At 42.2% G+C, this 26,712-nt stretch overlaps 1 protein-coding gene across 50 annotated transcripts in view; it reads right to left on the bottom strand.

Moving 5' to 3' along the window:
* Positions 1 to 917: 917 nt before the first annotated feature.
* The window catches only part of MBNL1 (muscleblind like splicing regulator 1), a 179,068-nt gene continuing 153,273 nt past the window's right edge, over positions 918 to 26,712 (bottom strand). For 13 of the 50 annotated variants that reach the window (XM_083504360.1, XM_083504370.1, XM_083504350.1 and 10 more), the window contains 7 exons: positions 24,142 to 24,399; positions 22,178 to 22,231; positions 21,031 to 21,184; positions 16,758 to 16,793; positions 15,799 to 15,893; positions 8,889 to 8,963; positions 918 to 5,153 (listed from right to left, as the gene is read on the bottom strand). In XM_083504360.1, the coding sequence (XP_083360486.1) occupies positions 8,907 to 8,963; positions 15,799 to 15,893; positions 16,758 to 16,793; positions 21,031 to 21,184; positions 22,178 to 22,231; positions 24,142 to 24,399 (654 nt within the window). In that variant the 3' untranslated portion in view covers positions 918 to 5,153; positions 8,889 to 8,906. The remainder of the gene's footprint in view (positions 5,154 to 8,888; positions 8,964 to 15,798; positions 15,894 to 16,757; positions 16,794 to 21,030; positions 21,185 to 22,177; positions 22,232 to 24,141; positions 24,400 to 26,712) is intronic. The other 37 variants (XM_083504357.1, XM_083504346.1, XM_083504374.1 and 34 more) reach the window with 5 other exon arrangements.

The following is a 26,712-nucleotide window of genomic DNA, read 5'->3' as shown; positions in this document are numbered from 1 at the left end:
CCCCATCGCAGGGATTCGAACCGCCGACCTTCTGATCGGCAAGTCCTAGGCTCTGTGGTTTAACCCACAGCGCCACCCGCATCCCGTAGCAGCTCAGTACTAATGAATATATTCAATGCTGCACTAAGGTGAGTACTCCATCACTGCAAAGATTTCAGCACAAGAAGAGATTGGTCAGCTCTGATGTGTTTGGTTTTTCTGAATCAACTTTTTAACTGAGAGGGTTTCTTCTCCCCCTCCCAGCTCCCCAAAAAGAGGGAGATACATTCAGAAAACATTTTTAATATTAAAAAGTATACCCTTATTTATTATATTTGTTACCTGCCCTTTATCCATGAAGGCCACAGCAACAGCAAATTTAAAAGTACAATATTAAAACGCAGATTACTATCAAGGCACTACCGTATTTTTCGCTCTATAAGACGCACCAGACCACAAGACGCACCTAGTTTTTGGAGGAGGAAAACAAGGGAAAAAAATATTCTGAATCTCAGAAGCCAGAACAGGAAGAGGGATCGCTGCGCAGTGAAAGCAGCAATCCCTCTTGCTGTTCTGGCTTCTGGGATAGCTGCGCAGCCTGCGTTCACTCCATAAAACGCACACACATTCTCCCTTACTTTTTAGAAGGGAAAAAGTGAGTCTTATACAGCAAAAAATATGGTAAATATGTAGCTCAAGTGTAAAAAGGTAAAGAGCTGCCCCTTCAGCATGTGATGGAAACCACACAATGAAGGTGCCAGGTGAGCCCCAGTGGGGAGGCAATTCCATTACTTAGGGGGCTGCCACGGAGAATGCCATCTCCCAGGCTGGCACCCCCAAACTTCTGAGGGCGGTGTAGATACCAAGAGGGCACCGGCAGAGGACGCCACATCACCCTCCAGCTTAAAAACAGAAAAGAAGATACTACAAAAGAGAAGTTTTATTAGGGCAATTTAACTTTATTTATTTTTTTTTCTCCATACAGCTAGGTCAACTATAGCAGTAATAATAAAATAAGCATAAAAACAAATTGCGGCCCAGGACAGAGTACATAATTTGGAGCAACTACCAAGCAAATTTAAGTCTGTGATTACATAATAGTAAAAAACCAAGCACACCTGTCCTTTCAGCAGATGAAACCCTTGCAGGGTTTGCCAGGAAGTGCAACGTCTTCTAATTCATCGGTGTGAATTATTACCAGAGAGAATCCAATCCAATCGTTTTCTCCCCAAACCCCCCACCCTGGCCCCTTCACTTTGGCTTCGTATATATTACATGGTTTCTCAAGTGCTTTAGGTTAGAAATGGTTAATTTTGATAAGGTTTTTTTTCTTTTCTTTTCCTTTCCACCTGCTAAAAGAACAGGAAGGATCACTACAGCAATAAAAATAATTACATAACAACTACAGCTATGATGTTTTGTTTTGGTTTGCCTGTTGACGAGTTTTTCTTTTTTAAACATTTTTGTGAGCATGTGAAAGTCAATATCGGTTTCTGTTTGTGTGTGTGTGTGTGTATTTCTGTGTGTCGGTGTGTGAATAATAAAACTACTGAAATTTGTCAGAAACTGTTTTGAATAGAATATATATCTTTTATATATATCTATATCTATATATATTTTCTCTTTCTCTTTCTCTCTCTCTCTTTGATACTTTAAACATGCAGTAGTTGTCTTGAGTAATGTACGACATATCTGATCCATGATTTCCCTTTAATGGTTTGAAGTACCTGTTTGTTTGAAATTTCGTTTTCTAAAAAAATAATTTTTATTTATTTAGTAATGATCTTCAGGCAGATTTGGACCAGTGCAGCTTTTAATTTTTTTTTTAAAAAAGGCCCCAACTGCTCTATACGTTCAAAGCACGATGTCACTTTAAACCGCCGTGGCTTGCCCCAAAGGATATTGGGAACTGTAGTCTCCTACGGGTGCTAGTAGTAGTTCGAAGACCCCTGCCCCCCTCACAGATTCCCAATGGCTTTTTAAACCAATCCCTCTTCTCAAGGAACGCTGGGAATTGTAGTTCTGCGAGGGGAGAAGTGGTCTTCTAGCAACACTCAGCAGCCTTAATAGACTACAACTCCCAGGAATTTTTAGCAGAAGCCATGGCTGCCTAGAGCACAGTCATACATTGGATCCTGAACACCTTGGTTTACAAACGTTCTTGGGAACCCAAACGTTCCAACGGGGCTTCCAATTGACTGCAAGAGCTTCCTGCAGCCAATCGGAAGCCACGCTTTGGTTTCCGGATGTTTTGGAAATCGAGTGGACTTCTGGAACGGATTCCAAGGTACAACTGTGGTTCGATAGGGCTTTAATTGTACAGTGCAGAAGGGTCCTTAGTCACAAGAACTGGGATAGAGGGCCAATCTTTCCAGCAGAAAGAATCCTGGCAAACTAGAAGCTGTTCACATAAAGCAAAGCAACTTTTTTCCCCATGGGGTTTGGAGTGCTAACTCTGTGCCACTTTTTTTGCAAGCAATTTTGTTCAGCCTGTCTTTTTTATTTTTTAATTAGCCTTAACAAAACTCCTTGTATTTATAGACATTTTTATTCAAAATAAGATCTTACTATTATACAGGTTACTCTCTTTTTTTTTTTGACTATATACAGAAGTGCAAAAGGTCAACTTTCCTCTCTATACTTTCCCACATGCTAAATTGCAGCATAATCAACCCTCAAGAGTTTGCACACGCACTCATACATATTATAATTCTTGTTATACGTAAACTTTTGAGTATTTGGATTATCAACAAAAAGTCCCTTGATCTATTGATTATGCAGCTTATTTATAACAAGGCCTGATATTCAGGGATTTCAAAAAAATATTTAAACAATATTTTAACATTTGAAATGGATACAGTAGAAAATAAATTTTTATTCTGATATCTAGGAACTAGATTTTTTCTTTTATAATTAATTACAAACAAAATAAATCATCAAAATATTACTCAGTTGTCTGCCAGGATCGTTGCAATAGCAACAACTTAACTTCTTACTTAGCAATGATTATATAAGATATCCATATAAAAGATCTTTGTTCTTTTAATGAAAACTAGACAAGAACTAACAATGACTGATATTCTTACATTGTAATATTAAATCAGTAAAATATAAATCATTTAGTTAACAATAATACGAATATTCATGACACTACATGTAAATTCAAAACTGCATATGCTATGAAGAAGAAAAAAAACTTTTTAAATTTTTTCCGTATTTTGAAAAATTCATTAGTTAAAATCTAATAAAACAAAATTCTATAAACTGAAATGGCATTCGTCTGGTAATAGAAAATGAAAATGATCTAATAAATGTAAGAAATAAAAACTACTATTTTAACAAGGAAAAAAAATAAGTAGTATTCTCTAATGTAAGTAAACTACAATAACATGTGAAGTCACCTATACTTTCTTAACACGATTGAAATTACATTGGTATGGGTTTTAACCCGTAATGTAATAATCTAAGGCTTTAATAGATGTACAGTACAATCAGTAAAATCAACACATCATTCTTTTTTTTTTCTAGAAAGCATCTCTCAAGCATAAAAACCTGCAAGTAAACTTGGAAGTACGGAAAGTTCTAGAACTGAACTCTCTCCTCTTCCATTCCATAGACTACCAGTGACCTGGCCCCCACCTCAGCAACCCTTTAGCTTTGCTGAACAGAGCAAAATATATCCTTTACTAGCTGCAACATCCAAACCACAAAAAAGATTTCCTTTGGATGAATCCATTCTTGAAAACTTGAATGCACATCTATGTTTTTTGTTTCATTTTTGTAAAGGCTTTCTAAGGCTATAAGCAGTTAAATCTGAACAGAAGAAATCACATATAAAATTCATCCCAATATTTAACCCACCCGATACCTATTTCTAATTAACATCTCCATTTATCTCATTGTTTTGGTTTCTTTTTTAAAAAATCGTGCATCTGATGTCAGTGCTTCCCTCATGATTAGAGTCACTATTTTTATTTTTGAAGTGCGTGACTTTGAAGTGATGCGTTTGAGAAGAAAGCAAAAACCCATCTCCTCCAACACTTTTAGAGTCTCTTGGACTTCTGACAGAGGTTAGAAATTCGAAGCGAAATAAAATTCCTCAAATGTTTTGCAAACAGTGTCTCAGAAATGGCTTTTCCCTTTATTTAAAATATTTTTTTTTAAAAAAAAATGTATATTGTCTGTTATATGGTATAGTTTGCATAACTGTTATTATGGATTATAATAATTTATATAGGTTTATATATCCAGTATGTGTAGGAATAACCTGGGTTTAAGACTGGTTCTTGCTTATTTTAAAAATGTGCTGCCTACTATTAACTAAGGTAAAACTGGCCATTTCTGAGACAGCTTTGGTTTAAAACAGAAGGGGTGCCCTTTGACTGATTAGCAACTAGGAAAACAAGCAAAATTAAAAACGTGGCTCTTAAAAGTAACACTGCAGAAATAATACTCTACTTTGATTACAGTCTATGGCACTTCATGAGCATCATTAACAACATGGTACTTAAAGCCATTGATGTGCTTTAAAAATATACACAGTTGTGGTTTATACTTGGCACATTCATCTCTGTCAGATACCTCTTTTTACCACTTCTTACAATCTATTACATTTAAAAATATTAACTCTTAAAAGCAAAAAACGAAAGGAAAAATAAAAATTATACTGTGCATGCACGCTCTCTCCTATAATGGCAATTTTAAATACAAGGTGCACCTTTCGTTATTTTATTTTTTTTGTAAACCTTGAAAGAAATAAACTTACTTAAAAAATTATATCTTGGTCTACAGACGTACCAATACATAATAGATCTATGGCTACATCACAGTCTGTCTTTTCAAGATGACGTACATGATTATGTAGGAAGGAGTCTGCCAGCGCATACCTCTGCTGTGTATGCCTGCTTTACCTGTGTGCTAGAAAAGATAGACAATGCTGTAGTCTTTAGACAATATGATCACCCCAGCACAAATATCTATTCAATGTACAAAGTATATAGGCAACAGTGTGCAGTGGATTTCCGAGTTGTCATTTCATCTTGTTAACATGCAATATGTGGATGTCTTACTGCTGAGGAAATTTGGGTGCTGTTATCTGACGGTATATACATTATGGCTAATGACCTGTTCCGTTTCTTCATTCAGTCACACTGTCCTCTTTTCTTTTATATGATCTGCGGGAAATAATGAAGAGGGTGGGAAAGGGGTCGCCTTCGTTTCATCGACACCTGCAGCTATTTCCCCCCTCTACTTTTTCTTCCATGCAAGAAAGAAATACCACGACCACCCCCCCTCGATGCTATTCAAATATGACAATGACAGCCCCCCAGCACTTCTAATCCAAATGCACTGAAATACGACATACACTACTAATTATTTAATGAAGCATTTAAATCAACATTGATTGCAAAATCTGTGCTGAGTTAAAATGGGAAGTGATGTGCAAAGTTTCCCCCTTTTAAATTTATTTAGCTTTGATCCTCATCAGCACTTGCTAAACACCTGAGCACAAACCAGGATATAGGTAAAGGTAAAAGGACCCCTGACCATTAGGACCAGTCGTGGCCGACTCTGGGGTTGCGGCGCTCATCTCGCTTTATTGGCCGAGGGAGCCGGCGTACAGCTTCCGAGTCATGTGGTCAGCATGACTAAGCCGCTTCTGGTGAACCAGAGCAGTGCACGGAAATGCCATTTACCTTCCCGCCAGAGCGGTACCTATTTATCTACTTGCACTTTGACGTGCTTTCGAACTGCTAGGTTGGCAGGAGCAGGGACCCAGCAATGGGAGCTCACCCCATCGCGGGGATTCGAACCGCCGACCTTCTGATTGGCAAGTCCGAGGCTCTGTGGTTTAACCCATAGCGCCACTCACGTCCCAACCAGGATATAACTAGTACTAATTATTATTTGCCTTTTTTTAAATCTCACATTTCCCCCCTTTCCACCCATACTTATCCTGGATGGCTTTAAAAAGAGGAAGAAAATTCACGGAGGATAAAGCTATCAATGGCTATGAGCTACAACGCCTTTGCTCTCTCCCTTCTCTGTAAGAGGCAGCATGCCTCTTTTGCACCAGTTGCTTAGAATCGCAAGTGGGGAGAGAGCTGCTGCTATCAGGTCCTGCTATCGGGTCCCCTGGGCATCTGGTTGGCCACTGTGAGAACAAAATGCTGAACTAGATGAGCGTTTGGCCAATCCAGTAGGGCTCTTCTTATGTTCTTAGGTGTTTGAACCATAGCCAGACTGAGGAGCAACAATGGCAGCCTCCACCCAGCTGGTAATATCCTTCTGAGCTGTGATGCAAACTGGGCCCAAAGGGAGAGTGCAAATAGGGAGAGTTTGCAAGGGTGCTTTGGGGCTTGGAGTGCTGTCTCATGGTGTATGAAGGACCAAGAGACATGGACGGCGAGGGAGCTACTGCGACGACCTGCAACACCAGTGCCATGCTGGTCTTCCTGCCTGAGAACGTGAGAAACTACGCCTGCAGCAAGTGCAAGGTTGATTGGCTGGAAGAGAAGGTGCAGCAACTTGTGGTCCATCTATCCAGACTTTGAACTACTGGGCAAGATGAGGGGTTTCTCTACAGAGCAGAGTGGACTGTCTGGGAACAGTGACACAAGCAGGGTGGCCCCTAGGGAGAAGGAAGGCTGCCCCTGCAGGAGACAAACCCCTGGAGGAACGTGACACACAGAAGCAGGGCTGTCAGGAGCCATGCTGTATCACTGGAGCTGCAAAATCAACTCCACGCCATCATCCCGGATGACAGTTCTGGGCCAAAGCAGCAAGGACAGCAGTTGCAGACCTCAGAATACACCCAAGTGGTTGTGGAAGGTACAGTGTACAGAACGATTCCTGCCATTCCCAAGAGTGACAATTCTTGCCTTTTATTTTATTTTTAGGTGCCTGCCTTAACAGTGAAGTAATCTGCATTTGAAAGGTCAACTTTCTTTGAATGGCACTTTAATTGTCATGAAGACTGCTGAGAAGTGTAGTTTTTTAAGGTTGTGGGAACTGTAGCTCTGTGAGGTCACTACCACGAAAAAGCTTCAGTTCCCAAGATTATCCATGCCAGTTAAAGTGGCCTCACAGCACTGTCATGTGAACGCATTTGATGTCAAGGCAAAACTAGAAGCAGGAAGAGGGAAAAGTTCTGAAGCAACTTCCATTTCCACAGCAGGCGTTGCCCTTGAAACAGGGAGAGGAGATGGCAGACGAGCTATTACCGGCAACTTAAAAATAGTCTTGTTGGATGAAGACATGATGTCAGGCAGAACCAGTACTGAACACTCCAATCACAAATTTAAATTAAGTGCAGAAAGAAAGAAAAACTCTCTTCCAAGCAGACAGGTGTAGTCAAGTGAAACCTTTTCTCACAGAGCAGAAGGTTAACTTATAAAGACCTGACATTCAGTAGCTGGAGCCGCAGTTCAAGATTAATTTATGCAAGTGGATGAGTTTGGGGTCTTTGCCTGATCTCTCCTGACAGCCGGTGTCACAAAACACACACACAAATTCAATATCATTTGGTAATTTGTGCTGGGGAGAGACTATCAGCTTGATGATTCCCAGTTCTGAGTCTCACACAAAAGGAGACTAAGGCCTGCACCTACTGAAAGGACATGATGTTTTTTGGTGTGATGACAGAGGCAACTTGACTTGCGGCTATTATGGACCATGCAGGTTTAAACTGCATTGAATGACAACTTGAGAGTCATTCACGTGCTGCATGATCCACCTTGCTGATTGGATGCTTATCCCTACAGAGACTTTGGGGCGGGAGGAATCTGTGGCAGTGAAAGAAAAATCAAAGGCTCCTTGATAGCAGCCATTTCCTTATGTAGTCATGAACCATCCTTATGTAATCATTAAAAATGACACCTGCACGCCACCTGGAATTTATGCAACGTTCCTTTAGGACATACACGCAAAAGCTTAAATCTTTTGCAGTCCCCGTATCTAGTAGTTAGACAGTAGGACATAGTACATTATCCAGAGTATTATTTATGGGATTTTGGATTTGTATACATTTTTTAAAAAATGATACTTTCAAATGCCACTTACAACTAGCCTGTGTATACAGTAAAAGGTAAAGGGACCCCTGACCATTAGGTCCAGTTGTGGCCGACTCTGGGGTTGCGGCGCTCATCTCGCTTTACTGGCTGAGGGAGCTGGCGTACAGCTTCTGCGTCATGTGGCCAGCCTGACTAAGCCGCTTCTGGCGAACCAGAGCAGCGCATGGAAACGCCATTTACCTTCCCGCCGGAGCGGTACCTATTTATCTACTTGCACTTTGAGGTGCTTTTGAACTGCTAGGTTGGCAGGAGCTGGGACCGAGGAACGGGAGCTCACCCTGTCGCAGGGATTCGAACCGCCGACCTTCTGATCTGCAAGTAGGCTCTGTGGTTTAACCCACAGCGCCACCTGCGTCCCGTGTATACAGTAGATGACAGGATAAAAAGTGTGAATGGACTTTCCCCTTCAGACTGCATGGGTATGGGCATCAGGGGAAGGTGAGATTTTTTCCTCCAAGTACAAAAATTACCTGCCCTTGGTAAACCAGGGATGGAATCCTATGCACGTTTAGAAAAATGGGAAGCTAGCTGACTACACCGGTCCTGCTTGGAGATTGAACCTTGGGACTTTCTGGATATAAAGCAGATGCTCACCCAAAAAACTACAGCACTTCTCATTTACCTGGGTTGACATTCAACTCATTTGGGTTTAGTAGGCATGCATAGGACTGTGTTGCAGATACCACGGAGGAGTCCTAGCTTAGTGTGGTCTCTGGCCTGCTGTGGGTATTACATCCAAACTGGGCTGCTAACTTGGTTCTTGTTCCAGGGAGGAGAAAATGCAAATCCAGAATAGCACTATCAAAATGCAACATAAAGCATACTTGAGAAACTTACTGTTTGATGATTATATGTCTACATCTGTGTAACATACTTGTGGCTAGTCAGATGTTCGGCAGATATTATGGGTATCTATTGAAGAACAAAAAAAGGAATGTAACCTGTGAATAATGTGTTCCACAAGAATGCATGATTTTTTTATACTAACAGCTCAGGTGAAAGATGGTGGACTTCTATATCGCAACAGCAAGTTAACAAAAACACAGGTATCAATTTAAATAAAAATGTTCTGTTAAGTAGTATATCGACCAATGTTTAGTAATGATTACTGATTGTTTAGAAAGAAGGATAAAATTAACAGTTAAAAGTTCATGCAGTGCAATAATTTCAAAAGTCCTTTTTGTTGGCCTACACATATTTATACGGTTTGGGGGACTTTGCCTAACTCGCTGTGGGAAAATTTGAGCCAGATTTGTTTTGTTTTGTTGCAAATCATTTCATTTTCTGGTTAAGCTGTGCTGATATTCAAGCGAAAGGCATATTGAGAAACTTCAACACTCAGAATATCCACTCCAGAACTGAACTGGAATAAAATCTCAAGTACATAAGCTAATCATGCACCTAAGAATCATATACTTGTTTCCATCTTTGCACTGAAACAAACAAACACACACAAACACATTTGGTGGGGAGGGGCACATATCAAATTTAAATATCTTCCCAAGAATAACCTCCTAATGAGGTTCTTGGATTTATTCCCAATATATTATTCTCCCAGCTGGGGGGTGGGGGGCAGTACGTCTTCCCCAGATTCCTAAAGACTCCATTTTGGGCAAGTAAACTTAGCAAAGCAAGAAAGAGAACCATCTATCTCTATTCTGGTGTCATACCTTGGAAATGCCTTTCCAGTGCAGATCCACCTAACTGTAGCCTACTAGCAAGTAAAGAGAATCCTTTGTTGCTGGCAGATGAGTAGCAGGGACTGTTTTGACTTACTGATTATGGCCTGGTGCTAATATTTTGTTTTGACTACAGCTGACACTGTCTGGATCTTTTTTGTGAATGGCATTTCTGCTTTGAATTTTATAAATATTGCCCCAGGTACCTTTGTGCAGGGGAAGTTATTTATAAAAATAAGGCTGCAATTCGAACCCGACTTACCTAGGAGCAAGCCCCAATGAATTCAACAGGACTTACTTCTGAGTAGACATGGTTAGGACCACACTGTCAAGTGTCTTTCAATTGTGGATTAAAAGTATAGAATTGTTAGTATCCATATTAAATTTCTCCCAAAAGGGCCTAATTTTCCATAATATGGAAAGTAAAGCTACCTGGAGTGATATTTTGTTATGAAACGTAGCGTTTTGCACCATAACATACACAGTTATTCTCTCTCTCTTTGCCATTTGAAAGAAAGTCTTCAAACGGTGCATAACTTGGGAGTATTCCCCCACCCCTAAAAATCAATACTTTGAACTATAGTTGCAACAATTAAAACAAACTCAACTTGGTGGGATATCGATTGGTGATTATAACTGGGCCTTCTTCTTTGTGGACCAGCAAAATGTCTCACTGAAGGCATGAGGTGTTGCTCTTCCGCTGCTGGCAGTGGGAATCCTGCACAAGCTGGGGGACAGAGCTATTGAATATAGGAATATGCAACCCATGAATGGCCTGGGCCTTCCCAAGATGTGGTCTGAACAAAGGAGCATTTCTTTGCACTTCAAAGTCAGGAATGCAAGAAGCTGCCTTATCCTGAGTCAGACCATTGGTCTATTCAACTGAGCATTGCCTACACTGGCAGGCAGCGGCTTTCTAGGGCTTCAGATGCCAAAAGATGGCCTCTGGGACTAAACCTGAGGCAGAGCTATGTCCCTTCCACAAAATGAAGTCTGAATTGGCTCAGAAAGGATAAAGAAGGACCTACTCACCAGATGCAAGGTTCTGCACTATGGTTCAGTGGTACCTTGGTTGTCAAATTGAATCCATTCCAGGAGTCGGTTCGACTCCCAGAACGGTTCGAAAATCAAGGCGCGGCTTCCGATTGGCTGCAGAAGCTTCCTGCACTCAATCGGAAGCCGCAGAAGCCACGTCGGACGTTCGGATTCCAAAACATGGAACTCTCACTTCCAGGTTTGTGGCGTTTGGGAGCCAAAACGTTCAAGTACCAAGGCATTCGGCAACCAAGGTATGACTGTACTTTGTTCAACTACTCCCTCAAGTCTGCAGTGTATAAACTTCCCGTTGGCTGTTATTCAAGTATATATGCTCTCCCCAGGGAAGTCCGCCTGGCGCCTTCATTATATACCTTTAGGAACCAGGCAAAAATGTTCCTTTGATCGATCTTATTGACCTCCAACACTCTTTTAGAATGTGACTTTTTTTGGGGGGGGGGTTATTGGGTTACTGCTTTTGGTTTGATTTTATATGTTGTGGTCTTGTTGTGAACCGACCTGAGACCTCCGGGTATAGGGCGGTGTATAAGTTGAAATAATAATAATATCCACCAGACAGGTCAGGAGATGGGAGATGAAGAGCTGTGGCACATCTTGTAACTGAGTCCCACATCCCACCCACCAAGCATGACTAACTGCCCCCTAGCCACATACTTGTTCTTTAGGTGTACTGTATACATTTGTACAGCACATTTTTTTGTGCGTGTGCACGGAAACATGTGCCAAGTGTAATTGAGCTTCTCGTACCATTTGTTTTCTACGGCAGCAGGAGAGGATGTTGCACCCAGCTGTGTAGAAGCTTCAAGAGCAGTGCTGTTGAAACAGACCAAGGACCTTGAGCACTGGCAAGTGACGACAGAGGGGCCAGTTCTTTTTGAAAAAAACAACAACTTCTGCATGCATGCACATTGCGGGAGGTGGGGGTGGGTGGGCTATTTCTGGTGGCTTTTCATTATGTCAACAATGCTTACATACTATATACATATATGGCTCATATATGCATATACTGAGGGTTGGCTGCGGTACTTGGCTGCAGTGCGTTATGAAGACCCAGAGAGATACGCATGAAATGGTCAGATTGCACAACGAAAACAGAATCTGGCTTGGAAAATGCATGGGGGTGGGCAGTGTCTTTTTAAAATACAGAAAAGTTACATTATCATCTGTGGAAGGGAAAGAGGATTTTGCAAGAGGTTTTACATTAATGATCCTAAAAGACATTAATTTTTTTTTTTAAGATGGCTGAACTGTTTATCAACCAATTCATACTAAATAGGGGGGATTCCTGATATACAGTCCTTTGTTTTGTTGCTTATGAATCAATCATAATATTAGGATTTGGGGCCGCTGCAAAGGCTGTGGCAACAGTCCCATGTGGGGGCCTGTGGGGGCCCTTCAGAATGGGCCGTAAGGGATGGGCAAGTCTATCAATTCCAGTTTTTTAAATTCAGTTCTCCACATTTCCACATCAGTTTGCATTTTTTTTAAAAAAAAAAGCCTCATGAAAATTCACCACCATTTTAGTGTGAATCTCTCCTAACATACATGTTTTTGTATATTGTATATTTTTATATTTTCCATACTGTAATGAATTTCCATGTGCTATTTTCATGAATATAAGCATTTTTATGAATGCTTCATCCTAATATATGCATTTCTGTACACAATACTTGATGGGAGCACCACATTGCAAAATTCAGAGAAGTGTGAATTTTGAAGAATGGTTGTGTTTCAGTTTGCATACTGTCTGGGAATGTGCCAATGTGACTGCTGTTTTCCTTTTGGTCCTTAACCAACAGAAAGGGCACACACCCGAGGTGCAATTTCCCACCACTCCTCTTTCACTGACATTACTGTGTGGAGTCTTGATGAGGTTGGAAGCAAGACATCTCACCTATCCGTATGCTGGGGATCATCATACAGAAAGCAGAAACAACAGTTGCCATTTCCAGAGCACATGCGCAAGGAGGTGCCCTGTGCAGAGGTCTGTATCCGTGATCCACTTATGCTGAACTTTAATTCTGGCATAAGCAATACCCTATCTGCGAGAGGCTCATGGCCAGCCTTTCAAGCAATATTTGAGAGGAAAATGCTCCATCCTGGCTAAGCCAGTCCCCCCAAAAGGAGCATTTAGGGTGAGTGGCAGAGGCGAGATGGGACAAGGGGAAGACTTGCCCCTATTCCAAACTCTGCTCAACTGGGTCACACAACCATGCGACCCAGCTGATGTTACACTGCCAAGTCTAAACTCCATTTTAAAAGCTTGCTCTCCCTCTTGAAGGCCAGCTCACCTGACAGTAGCCCTGCTCCTGAATGGAGTCTGGACTACGGATAAGATACAGCTGCATAACTTACACCTAATTTACATTGGCTTCCTATTGTTTGTACTGCTCTATGAACTTCGTATCCCTGTTCCGTTAATTCTCCTTCGTGCAATGCCAACTGTGTGCGTGGGGAGGGAATACATCAGGGGAGCACTAACTGGACTGACAGCCTCTGTCTTGCTTGACAGCAGACGTTTGCGGCAGGGACCTTGCACCGCATCCTATTGAGATCCCTGCATGATCAGTCTATGCTGCACGAGAAACCAACACAAACAGCCCATTCACCACAGACATTTAGCATGGGGGGGCTGCGGGAGTGGGTCATTGGGAATGCAACAAGGGCGAATGGGTCTAACAAGCATACAGCTGCCCTAAGATTGGAATTGTTCGATTGAGAATGTCTGAACAGGACTGATCAGATCCTGCTTTCCTATACAGTGGTACCTCGTCTAGCGTCCACCTCGGTGAGCGCCCGTTCTGCCGAACGTCCACAGCAAACCCGGAAGTACCGGAACGGGTTGCTTCAGGGTTCGCCGCTCGCACATGCACAGAAGCACAAACCACTCCGCGCGCGTGTACAAACGTGGCACTTTGTCCAGCGTCTTTTTCGGCCAGCGACCGCGACTCCAGAATGGATCCCGGTAGCAAAATGAGGTACTACTATACAGCAAATGCGAAGCTGCACAGGTGAGAGTGGGAGAGGAACCATTAGCAAATGTGCATGAATCTGTTGCCATAGCACCTACGGTCTTTGTAACCACTCAGTTTCAACTTGAGGCATGAGCTGTTTTCTGCAGTCCCTAGGGTATGCTTGCTTTCAGCTCCCTACCATTCATCTCTCAGTTATTCAGCAGCATCAAGTGCACAGCTAAGGTGAACCTCAGTCTAAGCAGGTGGGTTGCTGAACCCACAACATTTTGGAAGATGAGGGGAAGGATCCCCCAGGAATGGAAAAAGTAACTCTTTTTACACATGTAAGGTTCAAGCATGGGGAAGGCAGAGCATGCTGGCCAGCAGCATTTAATGGATCATCATCAAGTGTTTTGGAAAGGCTATGGCCTGTCTTGATGATGATGCCCTAGAAATCCTTTTATACAAATTCTCCTGCGCTCAGCTCCCAGTGTAGCTGCCGATGTGGTCTGCCTTGAATTTCCCACTTTCCACGCAATGCATTTATCAATGCAAGGTGCAATGCAAACTAATAATGCATTTAGGAAGGAAGCGAAAGCTGGTTCATGTTCAAACACTCTAGTCTTAAAGGGTGATCCTTTATTGTCTGAAAATGTTCACAGACGTGTTATTCTGCCAAAGAAAGCAGGGGGGACAGAAATAATAGAAATATATATGCAGCGCCATCAATGCAACCGATTCTTCTGCTGAGCACCTGTGGAGCAATGGATGGCGCAGTGGCAAAAGTGTAGAACATCTGCATTTATGCTGATTCATGCACAACAGTAGGGCCCTGCGCATATCATGGCTGCAATTCTAAATTTACTAGGGAGTAAGCCGCCTGAATACTGCAGGTCTTCTTTCCAAGAAAAGATTAGCAGGATTGTATTGCACACCATGTTCTGTGGCCCTTTGATTTTCTGGCTTGCCTATGCAAGAAGTCCAGAATCTTTGTTTTCGCATTGGCCAACCAGGAAGCCTTGCAAGGAGGACCTGCGTGTAACAGCGCTTTGCTCACTTGTGTGGCAAACAGAATGGTTTTATCCAAAAGCTGACGGTCTACCATTCATGACCTATGAACTGTGTGCTGCGTTGCCCTGAAATATTGCCTATTTAATCGTCAAGCATCTGCGCAAACATTTGAATCACTGGCTGTGTAATTGATGGTGGGATTAAGAGCCATTCAAATGGATAAATCACATACTTAAATTTGAGTCAGATTTGATTCTAAGTTTGATATCTGAAGCGCAATAGTTTTATTACTTACTGGCTTGTTACCATGTTTCTGTTTGTTGTAATTATACTGTCCAGGCAGAGAGGCAATTGCGATAGATTTCTAAGAGTAAATGTAATCTGGGTTGCAATGGACATGGCTGTCAATCCCCTGACTGATTTGAAAATTGAAAGGAAAGCCACAGTGCTATAAAGGCTTAAGCATTCAGATTTTGATAGCTTCGGAACATTCCAGCCATCAATAGTAATGATTTTATTATTACTGTGTTCCTGACCCTTTATTCCAGGGATGTGGGGACCCGTGGCCTTCTAGATTTGGTTGGACTCCAGCTCCCAGAATTCCTGGTCACCGGCCATGCTGGCTGGGGTGAGCGGGAGTTGGAGTCCTATCCAGACTCTAATCCATCACTTAACAAATGCTGGTAAAATTCTACGTACAACAAAACAAAGTACTGTAGCCTTGAATTCCTTCTATTACCAAGCTCTCTGACTATTCTAAAAACAGATGGGGAGGCAGTGGGTCCCTTGCTATGCTGAGTAATTCTTGAGAGAGATTGTGCCTAATATTTTGGTACCGGAAATGGAGATGCAGAACCTTTCTGAGCATAGGCAAAAGGCTAGTTAAGCTATGCTGCGGATCTCAGGGAAATGTGTAGGCCAACAAGAGGTACGAACGAACAAAAAAACGAAACAGAACGAAAGGGGGGGGACGGACAAAACCCCATGCTTCTGAAAAGCACTGATTCTGAGTTATGTTTTAAGAAACAAAGCTGTAAATTAGCAAACCTGGTTGGCTGTGGCTGCTGTAGCGAAGGGGACGCTTGTGGCAGATGTTGCTGCTGCAGACACAGTGGTGGGCGTACCGCCGTGCACCATGGGAACTTTCGGGAGGAAAATCATATAAGCAAACATACAGGAGAGTGTAGCAGTATGGGAAACCATGGCAACAGGTGGCGGAATCGTCGAGTATGGTATTTATATCAGCAGATAAGCCGTGGGGACGAGGTATCACCACCAGCAAAGTGACATGCAATCGCAGAGCAAAAAGCGGGACAACATTCCGGAGAGCGAGGAAAGAGGGGAGGGAGAGAGATGAAAGAGGAGGAGGAGAGAGGAGAAACGCTTGTTACCATCAAATCACGGGAATCAACACAATCAAGCTCAATTATTCCAGTTCATAGTCAACCAACAAACTAGACGTAACCCCCTTTCTTTAACATGTCACGATAACTATTCCGCCGCTGCCACCCGTCTCCCCCTCCCCCCCCTTTTTTTAACCGCTCTAACATTTCATAATCTCCTGGCTTGAAATTCTAGTTCTGGATTAACTTGCACGAAGTATATAACTGAATGTTTTCTTTTCTTTTCAAAAGAAAGAAAGACGCACAACAGTTTCTAAAAAACTGGAACTCAGAGTCCAGTCAAAATCCACCAGAGCTGCTAAGGAGATTGTGGCATGGGGGGGGGGTTGGCGGTGTGTGTGTGGGGGGGGAGATAGGGCAAGGGGGGATGTGTCACACAGCCACCTGGTCTGCTAAACGGCTTCTAGGATTTCTGAGTCAATTAAATAGAAGCAAGTGCATTTAATTGACAAGTTGTTAGTGCAAGGGGAAAGGGGGGGAGGAGGGGAAATGGATTGGCACAATAGCTACATGTTAAAGACCCAGCAGTGGATTTTGAGAGTCTGTGAGCTGCTAAACAGATTTTTAAAAAAAAGATAATCAAGAAACAAAGCTGGCACCTACCAACACTTGTAGCGGGTGTCATGCACAATATTGAGCCTGCCCATCATGCATTGCAACAGGAAGGTGGATTTGCAAAGGGAAAAGAATTAAAACAACCCATCACACGTGTAATTAGGAAAATCTCATTTGAACAAAGAAGAAAAAATTGGTTATTATGGGAAACAGTGGCATGTAACCATCAGCACAGTCAACTCAAACAGCAAGGTGGTGGTCAATTAGAACTAGTCTGACATGAGCAGGGCAGGAGGAAAAGCAGATTGAACTGTGTGCTGGCATTTTGATTAAAATGAGCTAGGGCAGTAAGGGTAATGAAGGCTCTAACAGCATGAGAAGAAGCTTGAGTTGTTGGTTTTTAATATCACCAATTTTAATTAATCCATTCCTTACTAAGTGTGTAAAGCCTGCTGGGTCTCAAACTAATTTCCCTGAAAATTGGCTTAAATTATCATTCTTGTTTTTAAACCTGCAGGACATTATTGGATTGTGATACTTCTCACTTGTACGGAGATCTAGTGCCTTGATTTCAGATATTAAATCAGAACTACAAAAGTTTGCAACACTGCTATCAGGCAGGTGCCACCCTAAATACTGGCACACGCAGGATATCTTAGGATAATTTAGGGGCGCCATTGCGCCCCTGTGATTCTCTACATATGAGGCTACATGCACACCTAAATGTAGCATTGGCCCCACCCTTCAATGGATGCACATTTAGTGTGATGTCTGCAAGTGGAAATGCACCTGTGAGAGCAACGCACCCTTCGATATATGCAGATTCAAGAGTGATCCGAGCTTAATGCCATCTATGTGCGGGCAACTAAACACACAAAGGTGTTCTATGCTGCTGAGATCCACACTAATTGTGGGTTCTGCATCTGGGGCTGTGCGAAGAGAGCACTCTGTCAGGATGGAGGCCAATTGTTCTCACTGCCCCCTTAGTAAGCAGAAGATGTGCTGATACTTTCTGCAAGGGGAAATGTCCTGGATGTTACTATAGTGCCCTCTGCAGATTTTTCTAGCAGTTTTGCAACTAAAGAAGTCAGTGGGAACAAACACGTGCTGAAATTACAACAGTTATTGGCAAACTGGTTTTAAATTATATAATTTTCTTGTATCTGTTGCATACAATTACCACTACCATACAAATGAATTATGATATTCGAAGTTGCTTTCGAAATTTTAACTACTAATTTTAACTACTGTGTGGCATTATTAGTACTAATCTATTTTGAAGGCATTGGGCTGGATCCAGACTAAGTTGAACAAAGATCCTGTTGAAAGGAAGGGGACAAGTTTGTCTTGACTTAAATCCCACTGATTGCACTGGGAACTAAGTCCACTTACGTTAGTCTGGATGCAACACAGGGTTAGCCACTGATATGGGCCAGTTGGTTTTTTTTGAATGGATATAGCTTAGCTGCTTTTCTCTGGACTTAGCAGGACAGCATAACCCCCTCTCCATCATTTGTGCGCATGCAAACACACACATCTTCTGTGAGTGGAGTTTTGCTGATGGAGAGAGCGCTCCTGGTTCCTGCTAATGAAAGTGAGGATAAAATTTTGGCCACTACCCCTTCACTTTGTGGCTCTGAAAACTGTTCCACAGCTTTTTTGGGGGGGAACCCCCTTGGCCACTCTGACAGGTGGTACAAGTGACTGCAAAAGGGAGGCAGAATTGGAGAAATTAAGCTTCAACTCTTTTGTTAGTGGAGGTCAAAGCCCTTGCAATCACAGAAGGAATATTTCTATGAACAAAGGGCATTGGGTTGAATCTATTGCAACTGAAAGGGCATATTTTTTCCTGGCTCACCTCTGCCTCCACTTCCCTTGTGTTTATTCTTTAATTGTCCCTTGAGATTGAGACCTATCTTCTTCTTTTGACAAGCATAATGTGGCACATATTATACACCATCAGCATTATCTGTATTATTGTTGTTGTTTTTATGCCATTTTCACCTACATATTATTAGTTCTATAATCTGTACATTTAATTTACTTGTACATATGTAATGAAAAAAGCATTTGCTTTTCTTCATAATTATTTCCTGAAATTTAACTACGCATGCTTTCGGTTTTAATCTTAGACTGACATTTTAAACCAACACACATTCTTGCACAGGGTTTGCAGCAAATGAATGTAAGGCAGCAATGAAAACCTGTGGTGCAAAAACTGGCAGGAATGGGGGGGAAAGACAGTTGTGTAGGACCCCTTTGTTTATCAGTAATTAAAAATAACAACCCTGTTATTACATTCATCACCTTGACTTTAAAAGTTTTAATTCACTAATCAAGGTGAAATTCAAAACTTGCTAATTCAAACTTTATCTTCCATTTTCCCCCCAGCTCAAGACAAAGTTTGATTTACAGTAGTAAATAGGGGGAGAAACCCATTAGAGTCCCTCAATATTTCTCTAGCAGAATTTAGCACACAAAGAGGTATGTTCTCATTAGGATACGAAACAGTTCATTTCACACAACGACATGTGAAATAGTGCAAACATACCATTCCATATATTTATCTCAATAAATGCAGTAAGAGACCAAGCAGGCCAGATCTTCCCAGAAGCTAATATTATTGTTTCACTCCTGCTGAAGCACTGGGAATCACGATGGAAACCTAAGCGAGTTTTTGCCATTGATTTTAGGCGGAGCAGAAATGGGTCTAGCAAGGACTCTGTACCCTTTAAAAGAGATTACGTATGACTTTGCCATCCTCACCTGAACACGTAATCACCAGTTTTATGTGCAGCGCTTTGCCCAAAGCACCTGCTCTTGTGCAACTTTTTACACAAAATCAATGGTGGCCCTGGGAACATCTTAGCACCTTCTCACATGTTACTTGCATGAAGGGACAACACAAAATACAAAGGGGCTATGGAGCCATGTGTTTAGTCCTGCTCCTGAGATCCCCTCCTATCCTCTCGTGTGTTTAGGGATGAAACATCTGCAGTGGCAAGCCTTTACTACCTGTGTAGCCCCTGGAACCCTGGAAATTAGAACCCTGTGTGACTTAGAACCCTGGAATAACCCTGGTTATTCCTTGGCATGTAGGGGTGCAAGGAGGCAAACAACCCTTAAGTGGGATGTAATGGTCAACTTCGCAGTAATGTTTAAAGTGGGCTTTAAATAAGTGTGGAAGTCAAGTCCATGGCATGTTAGAGTGCCACCCTCCTTTGGGGGGAAAATGGGACTGGAAAGCAGGTGGCAGTGTCTCTACTAACAGCCAGCACAATGGGGGCCCCTTTTCTTGCCCAGGTACGCCACAAATCCAATGGCTGATATCTGTAACACTGGCCATGCTTGAGCATTCTTTCTGGGGTTCTGTCTCAACTTTCCTTTCCTGTTAGGCAAGGTGGTTGGGTGAGTGGATTAAGGGAAATTCGTATCTTGATTTGTATACGATACAGTAGCAGGGACAAAGCAACCCAATTCTGCCACTGATCCTTCCAGCAGGGATCTTCCCAATGGATTCTCCAGTTTAGTTCCAACTTAGGGATCTCAGGACATAAATTCTAGGAGCACAAAGGCACCCGAGTGCGTCTTCTTTCAGACTAAGTGGTGGTGGAATTTACATTCTGAACTTGACTTCCTTCAGCAAATGTTTTATTCTGGATTGTTTTATTTGACGTTTCAATGTGTCGTAAGCCGCTTTGAGATTTTTTCCCTTTAAAATATCAAGCGGTATAGAAATGGATAATAATGGTTGGTCTCGCTCACGATAAAATCAACGGCAAAGCTCCAAAAGGTTTGTGTCTCTCCCCACCCCCCAATAAACAATTAAAAGGTTAATGGGTCTTGTCTTCCATAATAGGCCTTAGAAGGCGGTTACAACATACAGGAATGATTTGTTACGCAGTCTAGAGCAAAGGGGTCTTACAACAATTTTTTATATATATAAAAAAGAACCATACCAAACAGCTGAAGAGAGGTGAAATGGAGGATTAGGCAAAAGAGGCACAAGGGGAAAGACTTCAAATGCTGTTTTTGAAACGTAAGATCACACACTTTGAAGATGCAGATTGTCACATTAGGCCAGAAAGCACCCAGACACCTTGCTTTCAAGACAAACATATGCAGAATCTGCAGTTTAGCAGCAAGACTGTCTTCCTTCCCTACTCACAAAGGGCCAACCCTGCGGGGATCTCTGTTCCTTGGCTCTCTAGCTAGCAACTAATCCTTAGCCTCCGAGGCCTGCTAAGATATGGGGAAGTCCTCCTGTGACCTTGGCTTGTGCCTGGCTCCCGCGCGGGCAGAGGGAAGCTGCGTCACTTACCTGGTGGAAGGAAGGCTGTATGCTGTTGCAATTGCATGTTTGCAAGAGCCTGCTGGTATTGGAAGATACCAGTATTAAAGACAGCTGTGGCACCATTGGTTTTTTCAAGCGCAGGCCTCTTTGGTAATGGGGGGAGTACAGCTTGAGGAATTCCCTAATGGAGGATGAGTATAAGATAGCCCAGGTTTTTTAATAAAAAAATAAAAATAATGAAGAAAATAAAAAGGAAGGTGGGGATGGAGCAGGGAGAGAGAAAAAGAGAGAAAAGAAACAGAAAAATCAGTAGGAGGAACAACCAACAGGCACCATCTTTTTAAAATATATATATATATATCCTTGAGCAAGCAAGCAGCGTAGCGGACTTTACTATTCAAGGAAAGGGCAAAGCTGAAGATTTAAAGTAAGGAATATTTGCCCTCCAAAATATGGCATTGTGTAGTGACAGTGCTCGAGATCTATACACTAGCATATTTCTACAATATAAAGCTTCGGGTTTCTAGTAAGGAGGCAGCAATACCGGGGGTGGGGGTCGGGGTGGGGTGGGGTGTAAATAAAGAAAGCTGCACTGCTAGCTCCATGAGAATTGACAAGTAAAAGCCATGTTAAAGAGAAATCTTAACAGAGTGAATGAAACAGGTTAATATAATATTAGAAGTTTACTCCCGCAAACCCCAAAAGTCTTAACTACTCATGCAAAAATAAAAATGTACCATTCCATGCTGGTACTTCTTCTTCATTTTTTAACATTGCATTACAAATGTTAAATCTACTTTAAGAATATTGTTAAGCCATGCCAACCAAACCGATACAAATAGATATATCTCATATATATTATATACATTTCTTTATATATATATATAAATATATATTTAAAATCCCATCTTACTCCCTTTAGAAACTGCTATAAGGTAGTTAAACTGAATGTGAGGTTCCTACATCCTAGGGGACATGGGCTGAAAGATTAAACGGCTCAATTTCCCCATGAACGGGATCAGGAAACCACACTCAGTTCTTTCTCCCCTTTGAGCTTCAGTTACTTTAATAACAGGAAATAAGGAATATTTACTAATAGAATTTAATTTATTTTTTTTAAAATGCATCTACAGTAAAGCTACATGCCAAGCTAAAAGGTGAAAGGTCATAGTACCAGGTCAAAGGTTGCCTCGAGGGGTCGCTTCAGTGATTTGACAGCCGACTGAGTCTTAATTAGCAGGCAGCGAGCACATGATGGCAATGGGCCAGTGGGGTTCAAGCGCATTAACATAAACAGCAAGCAGAGGTGCATCATGGGGGCAGCAGTGCATTTTTGGGTAGGTGAGAAAAAACAAATAAAAAACAAATCATCGGAATGCCATATACAACGAATAACAAGACTAAGCATGCACAATAAAGGCACTACTGAGTTGTTATTGTGAGGATACACCTCTAATGTAGTTAATTACAAACAAGATACTCTATAACAGGGGGAGAAAAAAGGGTGAAGGAAGGAGAAGAGAGTGAGAAAGAGAGTCTGCCTTCTGTATTTTTGCTCAAGTATCCATAAGCACAGGGGGGAAAGGCCTCTCTCCTGTAGTCCAGCAGTGTGCTATGAAGATCACACAACAACGTTTCACATGAAGTAGTATTTTAATGGTCAAATCATGTAGCTATGTAGAAAAATATATAGGATGACACTAACAGCTAAGCAAAGAACGGAGAAGGGGCCCATTAAAATAGCTATTTTGGCTTGACAACCCCGCCATCACATTTTTAAGCAGTGCGCACACCAACTAATTCAGCTCCCTGCCCCAGTATGCTGCAGTTTAGCTACTCCATGTCATGGTTAACTTCCCAGTTGTGCAATTATTCGTTACACCATAGTTATGTTTAAGAGAAACACAGTAATAATAATAATAATAGTAAAATGATTTCAGGCCCCTCAATTCAAGTTAACAGTCTTGCTGTTGGGTGTGCCTGCTCCTAAGTAGTTCCAGACCCTATTGCCACCCCCTCGCCAATTAAATCATATATTTTAAAGTTACTGTGAAACCTCATACACGGAAAGAAGGCCCAAACGTGAAATATTTAATGCATATCTATTCAGTGACGTGTACGTTTTAGACAAGCAATAATTGGAATATGCATATATATTTCTCAGGGTGTGTCCAAATGAGCAGAACTCTGGATGTTACTTCTCTGCTACCAAGACTATTATTTGTGTGTTACCCATCTGAAACTCAGGCTTTGTCAGGGTTTGTTCTTCATGTGAAATGTTGCATTTGTGCCCCTGCAACAGAGGACCCACAACAGCTCCTAATAAGATTGTTTCCCCCACCCAGCAAAAAAAAGTTGGAGAGGGACCTTGGTTTTGTGAAATAGTTGTGTTCTGGAATCATGAAATAGCCAGTTATGACCCGTTATATTCAGGAAGGAATTAGCAGACAGCATTTACAAGGCAAATAAGATGCACAGGGAGGGTCGTGCAGATTTGTCATCAGGGAAAAAACAGAAATAAAAACTCCAATGAAGAAGATGGAAGAGGAGGAGGGAGGGGGCATATTGTGCAGGAAGTGAGGCAAAAAAATAATAATGTACCTCTTTATAAAGGCATATTATCTGTTGAACATAGCACAGGAAATGAAGCAAAAGGAAATGGCAGATCGTGAGATCTGATGAGGAATGCACCAACTGCTTGTGCAATTCTTACGTCTGAAATGCTGCAGAAAAAACTGCCGGTATGGACTGATCCTGACAAGCATATACATGCATATCAAAAGCTATAGATGGGCAGGTATAAACGGATGTGCGTTACCATCACGCTAAATGCCTGTCTCTCGGTACATTCACAGGCGCATGGCTAATGCTATGTACATCTGGGTACATACATATATGCACAAGCCATGTACACACGGAAAGACTCTATGATAATTTCCTTTTTTTTTTCCTTTTTGAAGGAGAACCTGAAACTACTTAAGAGCAGAAGTGGCATCACATGCTTGGAAGCTTACTGGAATACGTAAGGAATGGGATACCTGAACAATAATATCTTCAGCAAGGAGAGTTAATACATTAATACTGTCCTGCAGCTGACAATGTTACTGCTTTTGCAATCATTTCTTTCTTTGGACTCACCATGGCTGCTGCAGTAGCTGCTGCCTGAGCAGCTGCTGCTTGGTTGACCTGGTACTGGGCAGCTTTTATCTTAGCTTGCAGGTGTGCAGGAGGGTGGAAATATTTGCACTTTTCCCTTGAGCATCTCCCTTTGATGTAATCCATGCAGACGGTAACGGTGTTGTCATTGGTATCAATCATTGCACTGTCGGCAGGGTGAGCGAACCGGCAATCGTTTTCTCCTCGGTTACAATTGCCACGCTGGTACTCTCGGCATACCTGTGGCGGGATTCAAAAGCAAAACTGAGTTACAAAACCTGATCTGGGAAAAGTGACCTAGATCACTTTGCAAGGAAACGTCAGGTGCACCCTGGCGATTGCACATTGTCCCACCTTGTGGCTGTTTTAAAAGCAATGGAATCCTATGCGTCTGAAGTCCTCATATTGTTCGAGCAGAAAAAACAAGCATTTCTGAGGCTGGATGGCCATCTGTCATGGATGCTTTAGCTGAGATTCCTGCATTGCAGGGGGTTGGACTAGATGACCCTGGGGTTCCCTTCCAACTCTACAATTCTATGATTCTATGCTGCAAAACAATTCCCCTGACTGCTGCCATTATGCAGCTATTAAAACTTCAGTTTCTTTCGAGTGAGATTCTTTAGTTGCAATCTAGCAATCTGCTTTGCCTTATGCAGGTTATAACCTTCCTAAATGCAAAAGCAGAATTAACAATTTCTAATTCAGCCAATTGCATTTAGTTCTAGCTTTGAGGTGCATGACCTTTCCACGCATTTTTTTTGTTCCACCTAAAGCTTTGTCAGCACACATGAGCAAAATATATTAACTCTGCTATTCCATGATTTTACCACACGAGGGGGCGCAGACACACGAAATGCTTTTTCATTGTCTACGTTCCCTCCTTCCCTGTCAAAGTGTGTTCTGTTTTTATAGTTTCTCACATCACTTTGCTGCTGCTTTCTTTCACTAAGGCTGCACTCACGCATGCAGAAAGGCTTAATATTAAGAGAGAAGGACATAAGGCAATGTGAACACCTGAAACCTTTTTCCAGTTACCCCAGGGCCTTTTTAAAAAAAAAAACCCCTGTGAATTGTGAATTCGTTCTAGATGAAAGTCAAGCAGAAAGGGGCAACAACATCTTTAAAAAGTGTGTTTTCCCACCGCGAGCCTTTTCATTTTAAAAGCAAAAAGAGCAATGGCTGGCCCCAAGGCAAATAGCAGGCAGGCAGGAGCATGTCATCAGTTAACTTCAAATGGTATCAAGTGATAAGTAGCCCGGTTGGTGCGTCCAAACCTCGCCACCCTGCCCTGCCCTCTCATTATCCCGGTCCATGGGAGCGATGTCCTTGCTAGGTCAGATTGAGGGCCTCACACCTTCCCTGCTGGAACTCCTGCATCCCCCCCACTTCTGGGCCTAGGACAAAAGCGAGCATGGGCGATGCCCGTCTCTTTTAGTGCCAAAGTGAAAGGGGTTTCTCTTCACACGATACATCTGAGGAAATTCAGGGGGAGCCAAGAGAATTTGAGAAGACCAGGGAAGTTCTGCGCATCTCTTGGTTCCTGCTGAATTTCACACCATGAAATTTTGGAGGCTTTTCCTCAGGTGGTGCATTCAGGGACTTCTGAGGGAAGCCAGAAAAGCTTCAATAAGATCTGATATATTTCTTAAGGTGGGGTTTTTTTGGGGGGGGGGATTGGTTTGCAGAATCCAAATGACTTTCCAGTTGGGAAGGTTTGGATTGTTGTTGCTGCTATTATTATTATTATTATTATTATTATTATTATTATTATTATTATTATTATAAGCCCTTCACCCTAAGGCCTCAGGATGAGTTACAACATTAAAACATAATATTTAAAACAGTCTAAAACAACGAGAGGTGGGTTCTAAAAATATACACCTCAAGTTTATAAAGCCATGGTAAAGCCAGTGTGGTGTAATGGTTAGGAGCGGTAGACTCATAATCTGGGGAATCGGGTTCGCGTCCCCGCTCCTCCACATGCAGCTGCTGGGTGACCTAGTCACACTTTTTTGAAGTGTCTCAGCCTCACTCACCTCACAGAGTGTTTGTTGTGAGAGAGGAAGGGAAAGGAGAATGTTAGCCGCTTTGAGACTCCTTAGGGTAGTAATAAAGCGGGATATCAAATCCAAACTCTTCTTCTTCTTTGGCAATCGTTGGAAGCTGTATAAATGAAGGGGAGTTGAGGAGTTCCCCAATCTTGGGGCTGCCACTGAGAATGCCCTCTCCCCTCTTGCACTGTAGCTTGTGAGGGTAAAGAAACTACTAAGAGGAGCCCCTCTGCTGATCTTAACACCTGCGAGAGTCTGTAGGGAAGGAGGCAGGTCTGAGTCACCTAAATTCTATAGACATTGTAATTCAGCAGGATAATTATACCGCTTCCAAGGTAGCCACACTCGACTGCTACAGATGGGATTTACCAATGTTGCTTTTTATTTAATGCATACCCTGCTTTGCCTACACGAATCTCAAGGTGGTATATGTGGAGTTCTCAGGTGGCTTCCTATCCAGGCCCTGACCTACTTAGCTTCAGCAAAGCTTTAACGTCACATG

This window comes from Podarcis liolepis, assembly GCF_965112155.1.
Source record: "Podarcis liolepis genome assembly, chromosome: 5".
Taxonomy (NCBI): domain Eukaryota; kingdom Metazoa; phylum Chordata; class Lepidosauria; order Squamata; family Lacertidae; genus Podarcis; species Podarcis liolepis.
This window is presented reverse-complemented; position numbering and strand designations above follow the sequence as displayed.